Source organism: Pteropus vampyrus, unplaced genomic scaffold (assembly GCF_000151845.1).
Source record: "Pteropus vampyrus isolate Shadow unplaced genomic scaffold, Pvam_2.0 Scaffold213, whole genome shotgun sequence".
NCBI classification, from domain to species: Eukaryota; Metazoa; Chordata; class Mammalia; order Chiroptera; family Pteropodidae; genus Pteropus; species Pteropus vampyrus.
In genome coordinates, this window is record NW_011888994.1 from 3,446,851 (window position 1) to 3,462,571 (window position 15,721).

Here is a 15,721-nt window from a genome sequence, read left to right on the forward strand (position 1 = left end):
ATGCCTTTTTTTTCCCCCCTCTAAGTTTAATGAGTTGGGGAGGACTGGAGAAGGGTGCTAGGGAGGGCTGGACGAGCAGGCGAAGGTGCACACCCCACTTAGTTTGCCTGTCACTACCTAGGAGTGGCCCGCAGTCAGTCCCTCCTTTTCTCCACTTATTCCTGAAGGTTTGATGCAGACCTCAGGGTGAGACCAAAGGGATTGATATCTTGTCCGTCCTGCCCTGAATTAGAAGACCCTGTTCCTCTGACACCCTGCTTGGGGTGGGATGCTGTCTCCTTTCTCCTGAGGCCTTCAGGGGACAGACAGCCTGCAATTGCACAGGCCTTTGGGCAGTCAGGGATCCAGTTCCAGCCTTCAGCAGAGGAAATGACAACTTCAGCACTGGAGTGGCCCTAACCAAGCAGGCGCGAAAGGTATAAGAGAAGTCATTTTTGCATTGAAGTGGTTTTCCCCAATTGCCAGCATCCCATATTTAGAGGGCAGGGACACCAGTACCTTTCCTGACTCACCTACTCATGTCTACAGGAGCCATGCAGTTCCTGGAGTTAGGAGGCCTGGGTGCTCGTTGATTCTTGGGTGGATTCCTCCTCTGCTCAGGGAGTAGACATTGAGAGATGCTGGCTGCTCCCACTCAGCTCCTACCCAGTTGGTTTGATTCTGCCTCCCTGGTCCTCTCTCTCCTCTGTGCTCCAGGAAGAATAAGACAATGGACTAGGGCAGTTAAAGGTGGGGGCAGCGGGCCCAGATTCAGTGTGACTGTGCCGTCTCACCCTGGCCCACTCTTTTCCCAGTGGGCACCACTGGTCCCAGGAGAGACTGTCTTGCCCCTTCTTCCGCCCACTCCCCACAGTTTTTCCTAGTCTGGAGTTTCTCTTCCTTTTTCGTCTTTGATCTCTCCTCTTTTCTCTGTAGCCCTTACCCTCTACTCCTCCTTCCTACCCTCCCCTCTGGCCAGTCCCTACATCTTAATTTCCTTGGACAGGTTGAGAACAGGAAACTTTGGGAGCTGGTGATGGGAGTGGAGAGTACAAGTCATTATCTCCTTGCTCCCTGAATGGAATCAACCTAAACCCTCTTCTATCTAGAGGGATTTGAAGTGGACTGGTCTCCAATGGGGAAAGAAGAATGAGCCGGAAGGGATAGGCTTAGGGTTCTCCTCTCGCCCTTTGGCACAGTGAAGTGCCATACAGAAACCTGAGTGTAGAAACAGAAGAGGGCTTCAGTTCTACAAAATAAAGTGTTTGTTTATTATGAAATTAGAGATGGAGGCCCCTCCCCTTCCTCCCTCTTTCCCCTTCCCCAGCTGCCTCCCGCTTTCCTTCCCTTCACTTCTCCTTGGGGCCTGGGAAGCACACAAGACAATGCCCAGAGCTGGGATGCCAACGGACAGGCAGAGCTCCAGGGAGGCGGCCACGCGGGGGGCTGGAGCTCTCCCCTGGGAGGTTGGCAGGCTCGCTCTCTCTGCTGGAGGCCAGTACAGATAGGATGAGGCCATGAGTGATGGATGGAACCATGCGGGCAGGTCTGTAAAGATAGGAGAGCCCAGTTAGAGGGGTAAGCGGGGAAGGGCTTCGGGCCACCAGTGCCCCACATAGTCTAGGGGCACTGACCTGGGGCAGAACATCCGCTGCAGGAGGGTGGGCAGCAGTGGCTGGAAGTTTCTCTTGCTTTTGGGATTAACAACGGAAAAAATCAAAGAGCCAGTCACAGGGACCCAGAAAGAATGGAGGCAGATGTGGGCAGGGGACAGACACAGAGCATGTGTGTTGGGGCAAGGATGACAGAGAGAGCATGTATGAGAGATTTAGAATCCAAGAGACAAAAACAGAGTCACGGAAAAAGTGGAATCACAGTGACAGAACATAGAGATTTAGAGTTGGAGCCACACAACCCAGACCCAGACAGGGAGTGTTACAGACAGAGACAGAGATCCCTGGATAGAGACAGCAACTCAGGGAGAGGGAGGTAAGGAGGGGGTTGCTCTGTGGGAGCTGGGAGGAGGGACACAGGGAAGGGAGGACCCTGGGGTTCCTCGGCTGCTGCCGCCTGCCCGGACCTCAGGGTGCCCATTTAGAGGGCCTGTGCGGGCTACCCCACCATGCCGGGCAAGACAGCCTGGCTCTCAGGGGGCCGGGGGCTCCTTGGCCCCATACAGCTCAGCCAGAGTTCGGAAGAGCGGCCCCCAGTCGTCCAGTGGCTCTGTAGGGCCAGCGGCGCCGCCGGCCTCAGAGCCCAGGGAGCTGAGGGAGCCACAAGAGGAGCCGCGGCCCTCGTAGCCATACACCTGCACGGAGTCGTAGGGCGGCACGCTGGGGTCGTCGTCCGCCTCGCGGAGCCGCAGCGCCAGGAGCTGCGCCACATCGGCAGGGCCCGGGGGCCGGGGCTGGCGGGGAGCCCGGGCCCGGGGCAGCACGTCGCGGCGAGCGGGTGGGCCGGGGGCTGGCCGGGCCGCCCCGTCGGGGTTCTGCAGGGCGCTGATGTCGAAGGCCTCTGTGTCTTCTTCGCCGCCGCCCTCGTCATCGTAGGTGATGATGTTCTCACGGACGTCCTCCTCCTCCAGCACCATCAGCGCTTCTTGCTTCTGACGCCGCAGGGCCACGAAGAGCACCACCAGGGCTGGAGGAGAGGCCACACAGGCCGCTGAGCCGGCGGGGCCGGGCAGAAGGGTTGGGTGACAGAGGAGGCAGTGTGGCCTAAGGGTGGCAAGCCCTAGGTTTGACATCTGGTAAACCTCCTGTGAATCCTGACTTCATCCCTTACTTGTTGTGTGAGCATGGGGAGTTGCCTAACTTCTCTCAACCTCTTTGACTCTTAGATTGATTCTTATGTGGAAAACAGGGAAAGCATTTACAGCAGGGCTGTTGAAAGGATGAAATGAAATATCCTAAGTGTTACGCCCAATGCCATATGTGCCCAGAGTCAGGGCTTAATAAACAGTTTATATGGCTTATTGTCATTACAGATAAGCAGGTCAGGGATAACCGGCCAGAGCTTTTCTCTTGGATGCATCAGGCAGTGGAACAAACCAGGCATGAGGGCTCCTGTGAGCCCTATGATGGATTTCCCTATATCCAGGATCCTGATTCCTTTCTACACCCCTGAAGGCCTGGACCCCACCCACATCTATGTCCCACTGTGGTCTGACTCACCAAGCAGGGTGCCTACACAGGTGATGATGGCAAGCAGGGCCCCGGTGCTGAGCCCAGTGGGTGAGAGCTGAGCTTCAGGCCAGCAGGATGCCACAGAGCCATCAGGCCGGCAGCGGCACATGCTGACAGTCACGGTGGCAGTGCTGCTCAGTGCTGGCTGCCCCCAATCCCACAGTTCTATAGGAACCATGTAGGGGGCCTGGCGTGGCAGAGCAGGGCGAGAGGGCAGCAGCAGGCTGGCAGAGCCATCTATGAGAGAGGGAAGGTTAAGGGTACTTCCTGGGACACCTTCCCAGTAGAGTCAGTCTGGCCCATGGAGACAGCTTCCTAAGGGGAAGGTTTGCAATAAACAAATGTGCAAATCCACATCTACATTGTTAGGTGGAGGGCCCAGGTAGGTAGGCAGGTCAGGCAGGTCAGGCAGGTCAGGCAGGTCAGGCAGGCTGGGTTGGGGGTGGTAGAGGAGGAAGGAAGGAGGCAGGCAGAGGTATGGTTTATAAGAGGCCACCCACCTCGGTTGTCCCGGACAGTGAAGTTGGCATCGGGCCCCACAGGACCTTGAAGGGAGACACGGCTACTGTTGCCAGCTTCATCTCTGTCCAGGGCCCGGATGACCTGAATCAGCTGGGAGGAAGAAGACAGGCCTTGTGTGGAGAGGGCAGCTGGAGGTCTTGAGGTCCCAACCCCTCCGTCTCAGTGGCTCACCTGGCCAGGGGCTGCAGAATCACACACAAAAGTGTCGTAGGGCTCAGCCAGCTGGGGAGCATTGTCATTCTCATCCAAGGTCTGGATGGCCACTTGCACACGGGAGGCCTGTGCGGAGCTGTCTGAAGCCAGAAGATGAACACATACAGCCCCCCCGACACGCACACACAAGAGTCACACGTGGTACATGGGCATGGATGCCACATGCAGTACATAGCATGTACATGCAACACATGAAATATGTATGCAGTTGGCAAGTAGCGAACAATGTGAAATGAACGGAACAACACCAAGTGCATATAACATTCATGTAGTACACAATATATGTGCAATATACCATATATATTCAACAGGAATGTAGCACCCATGATATACATATACAATAATCCATATGCAGGGCACATGCACCATAAATGAAAGGTAGACAGAAGGTGTATACAAGTCGTATGCAGACAATAGCCATGAAATACACAAACATATTCATACCATATATTCAAAGGATACTCAGCATTTAAAACAAATGCAACATACATGAAGTGGATGTTTAATATACAGAGTGAATGCAGCATCACCACCCCCAAGGTTCAGAGAACACATTTTCATGCACAGCATTGGTGGGAGGACAGACAGACAGACAGACAGACAGACACACACACACACACACACACACACACACACACACATGTGCGCGCACCCCATCAGAGGTCTAGAAGACTGTGGTACAGCAATGAGTATCACTTAGAGTTGACCTTGGGGAGGGAGGAGCTGCATGATACACAGGGTGCAGAGCCAGGCTGGCCTGGGCAGCAGAGGCAGATGTAGGCTCCTCTTCTCCCATCCCTTCATCAGGTGGCTCCCCACCATTACCTCTGCCTGCCTCCTTCCTTCCTCCTCCCCCAGCCCAGCTTTGCCCTCACTGCCAGTGCTACCCAAGAGAGAATGGAAAGTGTATATGCCTGACCACCACCCTGGCGCTCACCTCCCCTAGGCTGAGCCTCTGGTTCCTTTAGTCTCTCCCCCTGGCACGGGGAGAACTGGCTGGCCTTGAAGGTTGCAGCCTGGTGAGGACACTGAGTGGACTGCCTGGCTAAAGGGTCTGGGATACCCCAGAGACAGGATGAAGCTGGGGTCCATTCCTTCACTGCAGTAAGGCCAGGCCTGCTAATTGTTATTGGGATTCCAGGAGGGAGCAGGATTTGGCAGGAGGGTGAGAAGACAGTGAGGGGAAACACACACACACACACACACACACACACACACACACAGGGCAACATATACACAGGCAGCCACAACACACACTATATATACACTCATGGACAGACATACATGCACTGCCATGTAACACACAGCTGCATGGACATAAACGCAAACCTATACACGTGTAATTCAATAACACATGAAAGCAGTACAGTGGAGGAGGTAACAGCTCAGACTCTGCAGCCTGACTGGGTCTGTCAGCTCCACCACCACTTCATCTCTGTGTGACCTTGGGAAGTTAACTTCTCTTTGCCTGAGTTTTCTCACTGTAAAATGGGGAACTGATCATACTTCCCTCATAAACTTGTGGTGATGATTAAATGAATGAATCCATATTTGGTACTTAGACCAGTGCCTGACACACAATAAGTAATAAATTACTATTTTCTGTCCATGAACACTCATGTATGCAAAACCATAGATATAACCAGCTACTTTTACCTATTATTATGATACATCCGATTACACATATGCACAAATTATATAACTGTAATTTGCTACACTCAACTATATACACGTATCTGGTTATAGACATATACTTACAAATACGTGTGTGTATGTATGTGTATTTTTCACACACATGAATTATACATGCATATAAGCACACCCACACATACATATAGCTCTTATGACACGTACAAATGTCTACACATACAGTGACAATTCCCATCAAAAGGACATAGCAAATGTAGGACATCTTGGGGTGTGAGAAGGGATGATAAGGGCAGATTCACAGAGGGGAGGGGATCTCCCTGCCTCCATGGGCCAGAGCTGCCCAGAGGCAGCTGAACCACGTTGCTGGTGACTGGTGACTGACTGGTGACTAACAGGGGCAGGACAAGGGCCGGCATTCTCCCCTACCTTGAGGGCTCCCCTGGGAGCTACTGCTGGACCCCCTTAATAAGCTCCCAGAGGAGGCTCCCAGCCCTTCCCTGGCTCCTGGCTGCAGCCCAAAGCAGAGTGGGCAGTGCAGGGTCTGCCAGGGTGTAGGTTGGGGTTGGTTCAGGGATTGGGAGCTATTTGGGGTTAGGTTTAATTTCAGGATGGGAAAAGTCAGAGTGAAACTGGGCTCGGGCAGGCCCGCTGTGCCCAGTCCAGTCCAGCCCAGCCTAGAACAGGAGGTCTGCCTGGTGGTAATGATCCAGGCGAGGGACTCACTACACTCACTGGTGAAGGTTCAACAGCAGTAACTTCCCTTCCTCACCCCCCATGCTCAGGGACAACCCCTTTGCCAGGAGGCTGCTGTCTTCTCCTGGGTCTCCGGGGGTCTGGGGACACCTCACCGAGCTCTGTGGCCAGCACTGTGAGGTTGTGCCAGACATGGGCCTCTCGGTCCAGGGACACTGCCGTGCGGATGGTGCCATCCTCGGGCTCAATAGAGAAGCAGCGCTCCAGATCCGAGTGGGGGAGGATGGAGTATCTGGAGAAGATGGAACGGAGCTGGGGCTGACCTGGGGGCAGGGCCACAGCTTGCTGCTCCCCCCTCCCTTCCTCTTTCTTTCCCTCCCTCCCTCTGTCCCCTTGCTGGGCCTCATGGCTCATCTGGGCAGAGGGTGCGAGCTCCTGGGAAGTCTTGAGACTCGGGGGACTGGGTTTCCTGGAGGTGGGGGAGAGGGACAGAAAGAGGTGGAAAGGGAGAGACACTGCCTGTCTTTCAGACTCTGGGGTCTGTTCTGGGGACCCCGGGACCTGTGTTCTAGCCCAGCTCTGCCTCAGACCAGCTGTGTGACCTTGGGCAAATTGTTTAACCTCTGTTTCCTCAATGACAAAATGAGAATGACACCAGTACACCCCTCAATGCTGTGATAGGGATGCTGGCTAGGAGGTGGAGTGGTTCTTCTTGAGGGAGACAGTCCAGGTTTGAGTCCCAGCTCTACCACTTACTGACTATTGACTTGGGCAAGCTACTTAACCTCTCAGGGGCCAGCCTCTCAAACGACTGGTGATGAAAATGCCTACTTCATAGGGCAGTTGTGAGAACTAAATGTCACCAAATGGGTAAAGCATCAAGGATCAACTACACTCAGCAGATGAAATTAGATCTGCTTGCACTGCCACTGGGGGGCGCCACTATTATCCACCCAGAGGGATTGGTGGAGTCTCAGAGGGCTTAGCCAGGTCCTTCAGCCTTCTCCTGGCTCCAGGCCTCCATGGAGGGAGACCTCTGCCAGGCGGTGAATGTGATTTACAGTAAAGGAGGCTCATCTTCTGTGGGACTAGCCTGCCACTGGGCACCTTTCCCCAGGCCTGGCCCTGCCCTGAGATACCCTCGCTCACCTGATAGGGCTGGCTGGGGAGTCCAGGTCCGTGGCTGAGACCTGACCCACCAGGGTTCCGGGAGACTTATTCTCAGGCACCACCAGGTGATAGGCAGCCTGGGTAAAGGCGGGTGGCTCTGGGGCATCCTGCACAGCCACGCGCACTGAGGCCACGTCCTTGAAGGGCCCTCGCCGCAGGTAGGCTGGGTCGATAAGTGTGTTGGTGGCCTCCACACGGAAGGAGTAGGAGCGACAGGTCTCGAAGTCCAGGGGCTATGGTGAGGGAGGGTGCAGTGACTGACATGTAGAAACCAGGGCAGGCCCAGGCTCCTGGAAAGTGAGGAGTCCCTTCACACACATCTAGTGCTTAGCTCTCCTCAGTGGCTTTGGTAGTTAAAGGTGGGGGCAGATGACATAGTGAGTAACACTAGGTCTGTCCCCAGCTCCATCACAGACTTGCTGTATGGAGAGTCTTGAGCCAGGCACTCGCCCTATCTGGGCCCCAGGCCCGCATCTGAAAGAGGAGGGGATGAACATGATCTCTAAGCTGCAACCCAGGGTCCTGAGTCTGTTCTAGATCAGGGGACAGGAGGTGGGTATGAGTGAGTCTGAAAGCCTTAGCAGGCAGGAGGCTAACCTTTCGGACGGTGAGGAGCCCATCTCGACCCTGGGTATCTGTGCTGATGCTGAAGACCTCGGCCCCCTCCCCATCCAGGATGCTGTATGCCATGAGGGCGTTGTCCCCCAGGTCTGGGTCCTGGGCCCGCAGCCGGCCCACCAGGGTGCCTGGCCCAGCCGTCTCCACCACAGAGAACTGATATAGGCCTTGGGGGTGCATGGAAAAGACATTCTTAGAGAGGTCTCCAGCCCTCCTCTCTCCCCCAGTACTTCCTTCTCCCAGGGTCTGGACTGGGGAGGGGTGGGGACGGAAGTCTTCTGGGGAGAGGGCAGTGGTGCGGTCAAAAGATAGCTCAGGCAGTGGCACTGGCCCCTTACTTTGAGGGAACTTGGGGGGATTGTCGTTGACATCGCTGAGGGTGACTGTCACCGTAGTGCTGCCCGACAGCCCCCCCATGTGGCCGCCCATGTCCTTGGCCTGAATCACCACCAAGAATTCCTCCTGCGTCTCCCGGTCCATGTTGGGTATGGCTGTACGCACGACTCCTTGGGAGAGATACTGGGTCAGGGGGTGCCTGTTCCCATGGCTGCCCCACCACTCCTGAGCTCTACTCTCACCAGTCTGGGGGTCTACAGAGAAGAAAGGCAGTCCATCCAGCACAGTGTACACCAGCTTGGCACTGTTCCCGTAGCTGGGGTCATCAGCATCATGAGCAGTCACCTGGATCACCGATGTCCCTGTGGGGGGTCCCGGCACTCCACTCAGCAGGGGCAAGGCCAGGTGGGGTAGAACATCAGGTGAGGAGGACCCAGACCTGAGCTGGGCTGAATCAAAGGAGGTGGATTCTGGGACAGCAAGCAATGGAGGAAGGAGAGGAGAGGACACACCAGGAGATGGGATCTGGGACGTTCAGAGTTGGAGCACTCACCAACATTGGACATCTCAGGCACTGTGGCATGGTAGGGTCCGAGGGGAAAGATGGGGGGATTGTCATTGATGTCTTGCACCTTGATGATGAACTCTGATGGGGGTTCCAGGGGCCGGTTGGAGGCCCGGTCCACAGCTTGGGCCAGTAGCACATACTGTGCCTTCTCCTCCCTGTCCAGGCTCTTGGTGACATGGATATTGCCTGTGGCCTCATCAATCACAAATACGGTACCTGCTCCCTCCCCGGTCAGCAGGTACTTGGTGCGGCCCTCGCCTCGGTCCACATCAGAGTGCAGCTGTAGGGGTCAGGGGAAAATGGCAGTGGGTTCCACCCAGAGGGACAGAAGGTTAAAGAGCCTAAGTCTAGAACTGTAGGGTGGTGTGTTGGGAATCCTGAGGGACCAAGGTCATTGCAGAAGTAATGAGGTTGCAGGGTAGGGCCTCAGGGCCTTGTGAGTCAGGGGTAGCCATGGGAGGGCTTGATCCTTACCTTGCCAATGAGGACGGGCTCTGGACCGGCATATTCCTCAATGACAAAGAACTGATTCCACACCCAGCTCCTTCGGGTCCGCAGCAATGCTGGTCCTGGGCCTCCCCGAGACCCTGCCCAGGCCCGGGCTGGAGCTGCCAGGCGCCCCATGCAGCCCCAGCCACCCAGCCAGGCCAGCAGGAGCCTCACCAGGCCCCACATATTTGGCCTCCAGCCTGGGCTCTGTTCACTGACCCCGGCTGCTGAGGCATGAGCTGGCTGGGGCAGAGGGGCACACACACTGGGGCTACCCCATGGATCCACACCTGCAGGACAGGTAGCTGTTCAGGGTCAGGAAAACCCTTAATCCTCTCCCCCATGAGAAGTAGATGCTAAAGAGCCAACCTCTAAGGAGCCAGACACCCACTGCCCAGAACCCAGACGAAGACAGAGAGCAGACAGTCTGATTCTTCCCTCCACCCAGGCTCTGCCTGTATTCACCTCCAGCCCTTCAAGCTGATAAATCTCCAGCCAGTCAACTCTGAGAAGCAGACGAAGAAAACAGGGGAGGGGATGCTGGGAGGGCTTGGAATCCCATCTGGCCCCTGTCCTCCCTGGTTGGGCAGCAGGGGGCTGGAGATGGGAGCTACCCAGGAAAGGTTTACAACCCAGGGGCTGGGGTTCCTGGAGGTGTGGTCTCAGGTTTCCAGGGTCAGGCCAAGATAATAAGGAGCGCAGCCTACGACAGGCTTGAGAGCCTGTGAAAGTCCCTCCTCTGCAGGCATCCACCTATCCAGAACCTGCCCCCAGCCTACACTGCTAACTGGAGTCCTTGAAGGAGGACCAGGCTGGTGGGGTAGAGTGGGGGTGGTTGGGGTTGCGGGGGGTAGAGCTAAAAGAAGAGGGGGTAGAGTTGGGGGCAGGGTCAGCATACTGGGTAGGGAGAAGAGGCAGACGCAGAGGCTAGAGACACAGCGTGATTGAGAGTGAAACCAAGAATCAGGGGACTGTCCAGCAGACAGAGACAGAGACAGAATGGCAGCAAGAGAGAGGGAGAGATTAAAAGAGGCAGCCTGGTGTTTGAAAGGCAGACAGGAGTCATAGGTACCAGGCTGGGGAATGGGTGGGAGCGGGCAGAGGGCCTTCTGCCTATGCAATGGGCAGGCAGGGCAGCCCTCAGCTAGGGGGCGGGGGCGGGGGGGGGTGCGTCAGACCAGGCCGCTGGAACTTCATTCTGGGAGAGGGGGTGGCTAGGGGGGACTGCGGGAAGGGAGCTAGAGAGAGGACCCTCTCCACCGCTGTCTCCTACCTTATCTCCTAGGTAGGGACCCCTCAGGTAGCTGTGGCTGCGTCCCTCCTCCCCCAGAGCAGACACACCTGACAGTCCTTTCCCTCCCGAGGGAAGAGGGAAGCCGGAGGGAAGCCGGGAGCCGGAGAGGAAGGCGGGACGAGAAGGAAAGGGATAGAGGAGTGGGAAACGGGATCAGGAAAGGAAGAGAAGAAGGAAGGAAGGAACAGGGGAAGAAGAGGAGAGCGGGAAAAGGAAAAGAGAAAAACAGAACAGGAGAGAAAGGTAGAGGAGGAAAAAGGCTGAGGAAGTGGAGAGGAAAGACAGGGCAACAGGGAGAGAGGTTTGAGGAGACAGGAAAGGGGCAGAGACCTCAAACAGGCAGAGAGAAGGCAGGGCGAAGAGACATCAAGGGAGAGGAAAATGGGAAAAAGAGGGCGGGAGGTGAGAGGGAAGAAGGGAAAGGTAGAGCGCGGGAGAAGGGAGTCGGTAGTGGGCTCCCAGCCGCGGAGCGCACCGCTCTGAAGACACCCTCAGGCTGCGAGCCCCCTGCTGCCCCTCCGCGGATCCCCGACCCTGGGCTCCAGGGCAGGCCCTTACCTGTCAGTGCTGAGGGGCCCAGCCCGGCGGGGAGCGCCCCCGTCGCCAGGTCCCGGGGGCGCAGCCCCGAGCAGATCCGAGCGGGCGCCGCGGCTCCGCTGCAGGTCTGAGCGGCCCCGGCGAGAACAAGGGAGCGAGACGGAGGGGGCGGGGGAAGGAGGCTCCGCCTGCGGAGGAGCGAGGCGGCTCCGCGCCGCGCGGGAGAGGAGAGCCCAGCCTCTGACCCTCCCCGGCCTGCCGGGCCCGCTCCGCGGGGGCGGGGGCGGTGCTGCCTGGCTGCTGGGCGCATACAGATGCGCCGCCCCTCCCGGGACGGGCCCGCAGTGCCACCCCAGGCACTCGGGCGTCCAGGCAACGGCGCCAGGCCAGGTCCCCAGAGCTGGCGGGGACGGTGCACATGGGAGCTCCAAGCGGCTCACATGCGGGGTTCCCTGCAGCGGGGCGAAGGACGAGCGTGGAGCGAGGCGTGGAATTAGGAGCTACTGCGGAGGCCCGGTTCCCGATCGCGGACCGGCCTTTGGGGGCTGGTATGGATTCCAACAGCAAGGCGGCGGCATTTGGGGAGCCCGTGGGCACAGCAGCGGACCAATTGGGGTGCGCTTCAGGCCAGCAGAAGGGTCCAGGGAGTCTGCGGGCTGGGCGCAGGGAACAGGTTAGGGACCGAGGTACGACACCGGCGGGGACGGTGGTGGGTAGTGGATCCTCTTTGGGAGGCTCATTTATAAGGCGCCTACCAAGCGAGCCGCTGCCGCCCCCTGGTGGTAGTTGTGGGAGGCACCTTGAAGGTGAAAAGCAGGTGACCAAATGCCTCTGGCACAGGACCGGGAACCCAAAACCGGCCTCAGGGGGGTCCTTCCCTTGTACCCTCTAGACCCGCAGCTGTAGTGTGGTCAGAGCCAAGGCAGGGAAGGCGGAGGTGGTGGGAAGCCTGGCTCCAGGAAGCAGCAGCCCGCCTAAACAAGTATGAAATGCAAACAATGCTGTCTCGTTTTAGCTATCCTTTTCAATTTGGCTCTCACGCAGGCCCTGCCCAAGGAAAGCCACTCACACATTAATTAAAACTAAGTCAGATTTTTATTATTTTCCATAGACCACATCATTTAATAATAAAAAAAATAAAAATAAAAATTGAACAAAAGGAAAAGGTGGATATAAAGTGGAACCGGTGGGCAGGAGGCAAGGGCCGCAGGACAGAAGAGACTGGGAACTGCAGGGGCCCTGGGACTCAGGAGATGCTGATTCAGCTCATAGGTGACCCAGTCCTGGCCCCAGCTGTTCCCAAGAGGGGGGTGTTGAGTATCCAAAGGAGGTGGTGAGCGGGATGGAGGAAAAATGAAATAAGTTTGGGGATCCTTGCCTGTTCACCTCTGGGCCAACCACCTTCCTCCTTAACCTAGCTCTTCCCTCTCACAGACTTCATGGGAAATGAGAGGAGAGGGCTAAATCCCCAGAGATAGGTTATGGGGGTAAGGGGGTAAGACGGCCACTGATTCATTTGGTATGTGGGGACAGGTGGCAGCCATACTTCAGCACTGAGCAAATGGTGTGAAAGACCCCTGGTTCCAGGGTGGTGGAGATTGTACCTATCCCTCTGTGGCCTTGAACCCCCCAGGGCAGGGTGGCTGATGCCTGCAGCTCTCCCCAGTGTTCTCCTGGCTAGCGGCGCCCACCCCGGTCCCGCACAGGTGTGCTCCGACTCCGGCTCCTGCTGTGGCGCTTGGTGTCTCTGCGGTCCCTCTCCCTGCCTCGTTCCCGATCCCTTTCCCTATCTCGGTCTCTATCCCCCCTGTCACGTTCCCGTTCCCTCTCTCTCTCCCGGTCTCTCTCCCTGCTGTGCTCTCGACGCTTTTCCCGCTCCAACTGTCGGTTCCGTTCCCGCTCCGCTTCCTTCTCCCGCTCCTTTTGCTCTTCTTCTTCTTGCTCCTTTCGCCGCTTCTCCCGCTCCTTGGCCCGTTCAGCTCGCTCTGCCTCCTTCTGAACAATCTGCAGCAGGCAGGAAAGGTGAAGAGGCATCTCAGCCCAGTTCACACCAGTCCCTCTCTATCTGCACCTGGACCTGGCACTCCTAAGCTCAGAATCACTGTCAGTTTTGCTGCTAAGGAGGAAGCGTGTGTGGTGGTGGTGGGGCACTGAGCAATCACATGTCTGTCTCAGGGCCCCAGTCCCTCCAAGTGTTCACCTTTTATACCCACGACAGGTAGTGAGCGGCACCATCCATTCCTGGCCTCTGGTATTTCCTAGCTGCCTACATGTGAACAAATCTTTTTCTTTAGTTGAATAGCATAAATCTAAAATTACCAAAAGGCCTGTTGCAATGAAAAAAATTTAAAAAGCAAAAATCCCTAGAAATTAAAAAGCAGAGAAACTGGTTTATAAAACATGGATTGCTCAGCTAACTGAAATCAATTTCTAAGAAGTATGGTTGGCACAGCCAGCTTCCTAGGACACGCACAGTTCCTGTCTGCGTCTACCTTCACCCTCTTGGGTATGGCTTCTCTACCGCAGACTCATCAACTGGTTCTTAAAACTGCTTCTTTTGTGATGCTTAGTTTCTTCCATTATTCTAAGGAAATGCCTGGGCCTCCTCACTCTGGAACTCATGTGACCCCTCTGCTGCAGCTCTGACCAGGACAGGAAGGCCAGCACTCACCTGACTGTCTGTCAGCGGGAGCCAGTAGATGCAGGGAGCTGCCTTGGTCTTACGAAAAAGGTCATCCAGAAGCTTGGCTGGTGGTTCCTCCTGAGCCTTCTCTGAGGTGGAAGAAAGTGAGCCAGACTTAATGCATAGGATCTCGTGTCTCATCCCATTTGGGTCCCTTTCCCACTTACCAGTGGGTATGTGTGCCCCCACAGCTAAGTACCTTTCTTCTCACTCTTCTTTTCTTTAGATTTTGCACGTTCCTTGCGGCGGCGATCACGGGACCGTGATCGGGAGCGGGGCCCTTCTCGAACTTTGTCCCGATCCCATTCACGCTCTGATCGAGTTCGCTCCCGCCGCTCCATTTCCCGTTCCCGCTCTGCCCACTGTTCTCGCACTGCCCGCTCTTGCTCCCGCTGCTCTGCCCGGGGGTGCTGTGGTGGCTGGGCTGGGGGCGGGGGTGGAGGGTGCAGGGGCCGTGGTATCCCTGGCTCTTCTGTCTTAGTTTCTGAGGGACGGTCCACCAAGAGGCCCCGGTGATAATCCAGCTGTGGGTAGAGGGGGAACAAAGACAGTCAGGGTGGAGATGATATCACTCCCACTAAGGAGCCCAGGTACTGGGAGACACAAGAGGGAGATGGAATCTCAGGAGAGGATGGCCTCCCATGCCTTTCCCTCTCCTCCCTCTCCCTACGTTTCTTACCTCATCCTGCTCGGCATAGTCTGCACAAAGGAACTTGGGATTGGACTGGGGCCATTTGACCCCATGTAGAGCTGTGCGGGTGGCAACTGCTTCCTCTACTGTTGAGTACTGGTGGACGAAGGGAGAGGGCAGAGGGGTCACAACAGGCCTTCAATCCTACCCACTTGCCACAGCGCCCTCAAACCTGCCCACGTTGGGCACAAAAAGAAACATATACCACAATTTAGAGAATCAGCCTCTGCCCCTCACCGTTACAAAGCAATGAGATTTAATCTTGTCAATCCAGAAGGCCTCTTCCACCAGAGTTCCTGTACGTCCCAACAATTCCTTCAGTTGTCCTAAAGTGAAGGGACGAACCTGCCAACAAAAATGGAGTTGCAGGGTCTTAAAGAAGGCAAGAACAATACTTACATAACTAGTCTTAAGAGTTCCCAAGCTGCTGTCACAGGAGTACAGCTTCAAAATTTGGGCAAAGGCAGAGAGATCAGGGACTCTCTGGTAGGAATGTGAGAAGAGCGGTAACACAAACTGAGGTGTTATGTGCCAGGCCCTCTGCAAATCCTCAAGACAATCCTGCAAGGTGATACCTTTCCCCACCATTTTTCAGATGAGAAGAAAGGCTGTGAGATTAAGTAACTTGCGGATCTAGAAATTGAACCTAAGAAGCATGAGTCCAAAACTCAAACTCTTAACCACTCAACAAGGGTGCTTGGTGAAATGACTTACCAAATTGGAGATGTGAACGATGTTACTGATCTTGCCCCGGGGTGGGGAGGGCACTTGAGCGGTTCTGACTGGGTCATCAATTGTAATGGAAACTCCAGACTTCTGCTGGCTAATGGAACGACGGGTTAAGGTATCTCCTAAAGTCACTATCAGATAGAGCACAGGACTGGTTTTCAGTAGGAAGTAACATGACTTTCTTTTATTCCCTACCCAGGAGTCACTCTTCCATCTAAATGTGCTAAACACCTATGATGTGCAAGGCATTGTCTAGGCTACTCTCATTACAGGGATTCGAAGGCTGAACAGATTCAAACCTAGCCCTCAAGTAGCTTAAAAATTAGGAGTACACAGATATGTAGAATACTATAATAAAAAACAA

General features: G+C 55.7%; 2 protein-coding genes across 13 annotated transcripts in view; both read right to left on the bottom strand.

Annotated features, from left to right (window-relative positions):
• Positions 1-1,226: 1,226 nt before the first annotated feature.
• CDH24 (cadherin 24) lies at positions 1,227-11,428 on the bottom strand. 4 transcript variants are annotated; one of them, XR_896629.2, is made up of 14 exons: positions 11,276-11,386; positions 9,889-9,928; positions 9,409-9,713; positions 8,920-9,214; positions 8,609-8,728; positions 8,369-8,536; positions 8,010-8,197; positions 7,392-7,645; positions 6,398-6,534; positions 3,858-3,979; positions 3,665-3,776; positions 3,153-3,401; positions 1,614-2,619; positions 1,227-1,527 (listed from the first exon to the last, which is right to left on the bottom strand). XR_896629.2 is itself a non-coding variant. In XM_011372795.2 (12 exons), the coding sequence occupies exons 2-12, from the start codon at positions 9,607-9,609 to the stop codon at positions 2,126-2,128; spliced, it is 2,340 nt and encodes a 779-aa protein (XP_011371097.1). In that variant the 5' UTR covers positions 9,610-9,713; positions 11,276-11,428; the 3' UTR covers positions 1,227-2,125. The 4 variants fall into 4 exon arrangements, 2 of the variants coding, with proteins under 2 accessions (XP_011371097.1, XP_023393917.1); XR_896628.2 differs by lacking the exon at positions 9,889-9,928 and having other exon boundaries at positions 11,276-11,428; XM_011372795.2 differs by lacking the exon at positions 9,889-9,928 and having other exon boundaries at positions 1,227-2,619; positions 11,276-11,428.
• A 902-nt stretch (positions 11,429-12,330) lies between these two features.
• Positions 12,331-15,721, bottom strand: part of ACIN1 (apoptotic chromatin condensation inducer 1) — a 30,693-nt gene continuing 27,302 nt past the window's right edge. For 7 of the 9 annotated variants that reach the window (XM_023538146.1, XM_023538145.1, XM_023538144.1 and 4 more), the window contains 6 exons: positions 15,343-15,488; positions 14,866-14,973; positions 14,617-14,724; positions 14,137-14,461; positions 13,926-14,026; positions 12,331-13,258 (listed from right to left, as the gene is read on the bottom strand). In XM_023538146.1, the coding sequence (XP_023393914.1) occupies positions 12,932-13,258; positions 13,926-14,026; positions 14,137-14,461; positions 14,617-14,724; positions 14,866-14,973; positions 15,343-15,488 (1,115 nt within the window). In that variant the 3' untranslated portion in view covers positions 12,331-12,931. The remainder of the gene's footprint in view (positions 13,259-13,925; positions 14,027-14,136; positions 14,462-14,616; positions 14,725-14,865; positions 14,974-15,342; positions 15,489-15,721) is intronic. The other 2 variants (XM_023538147.1, XM_023538148.1) reach the window with 1 other exon arrangement.

What these genes read in the sequence shown, in the direction of transcription:
- CDH24 (XM_011372795.2), bottom strand. Translation starts at nt 9,609, where the DNA reads ATGTGGGGCCTGGTGAGGCTCCTGCTGGCCTGGCTGGGTGGCTGGGGC. An exon ending in GCCTGAGATGTCCAATGTTG is followed by an intron (nt 8,729 to 8,919) that starts GTGAGTGCTCCA and finishes GACCCCCCACAG; the next exon opens with GGACATCGGTGATCCAGGTG. An exon ending in CTCTGTAGACCCCCAGACTG is followed by an intron (nt 8,537 to 8,608) that starts GTGAGAGTAGAG and finishes ATCTCTCCCAAG; the next exon opens with GAGTCGTGCGTACAGCCATA.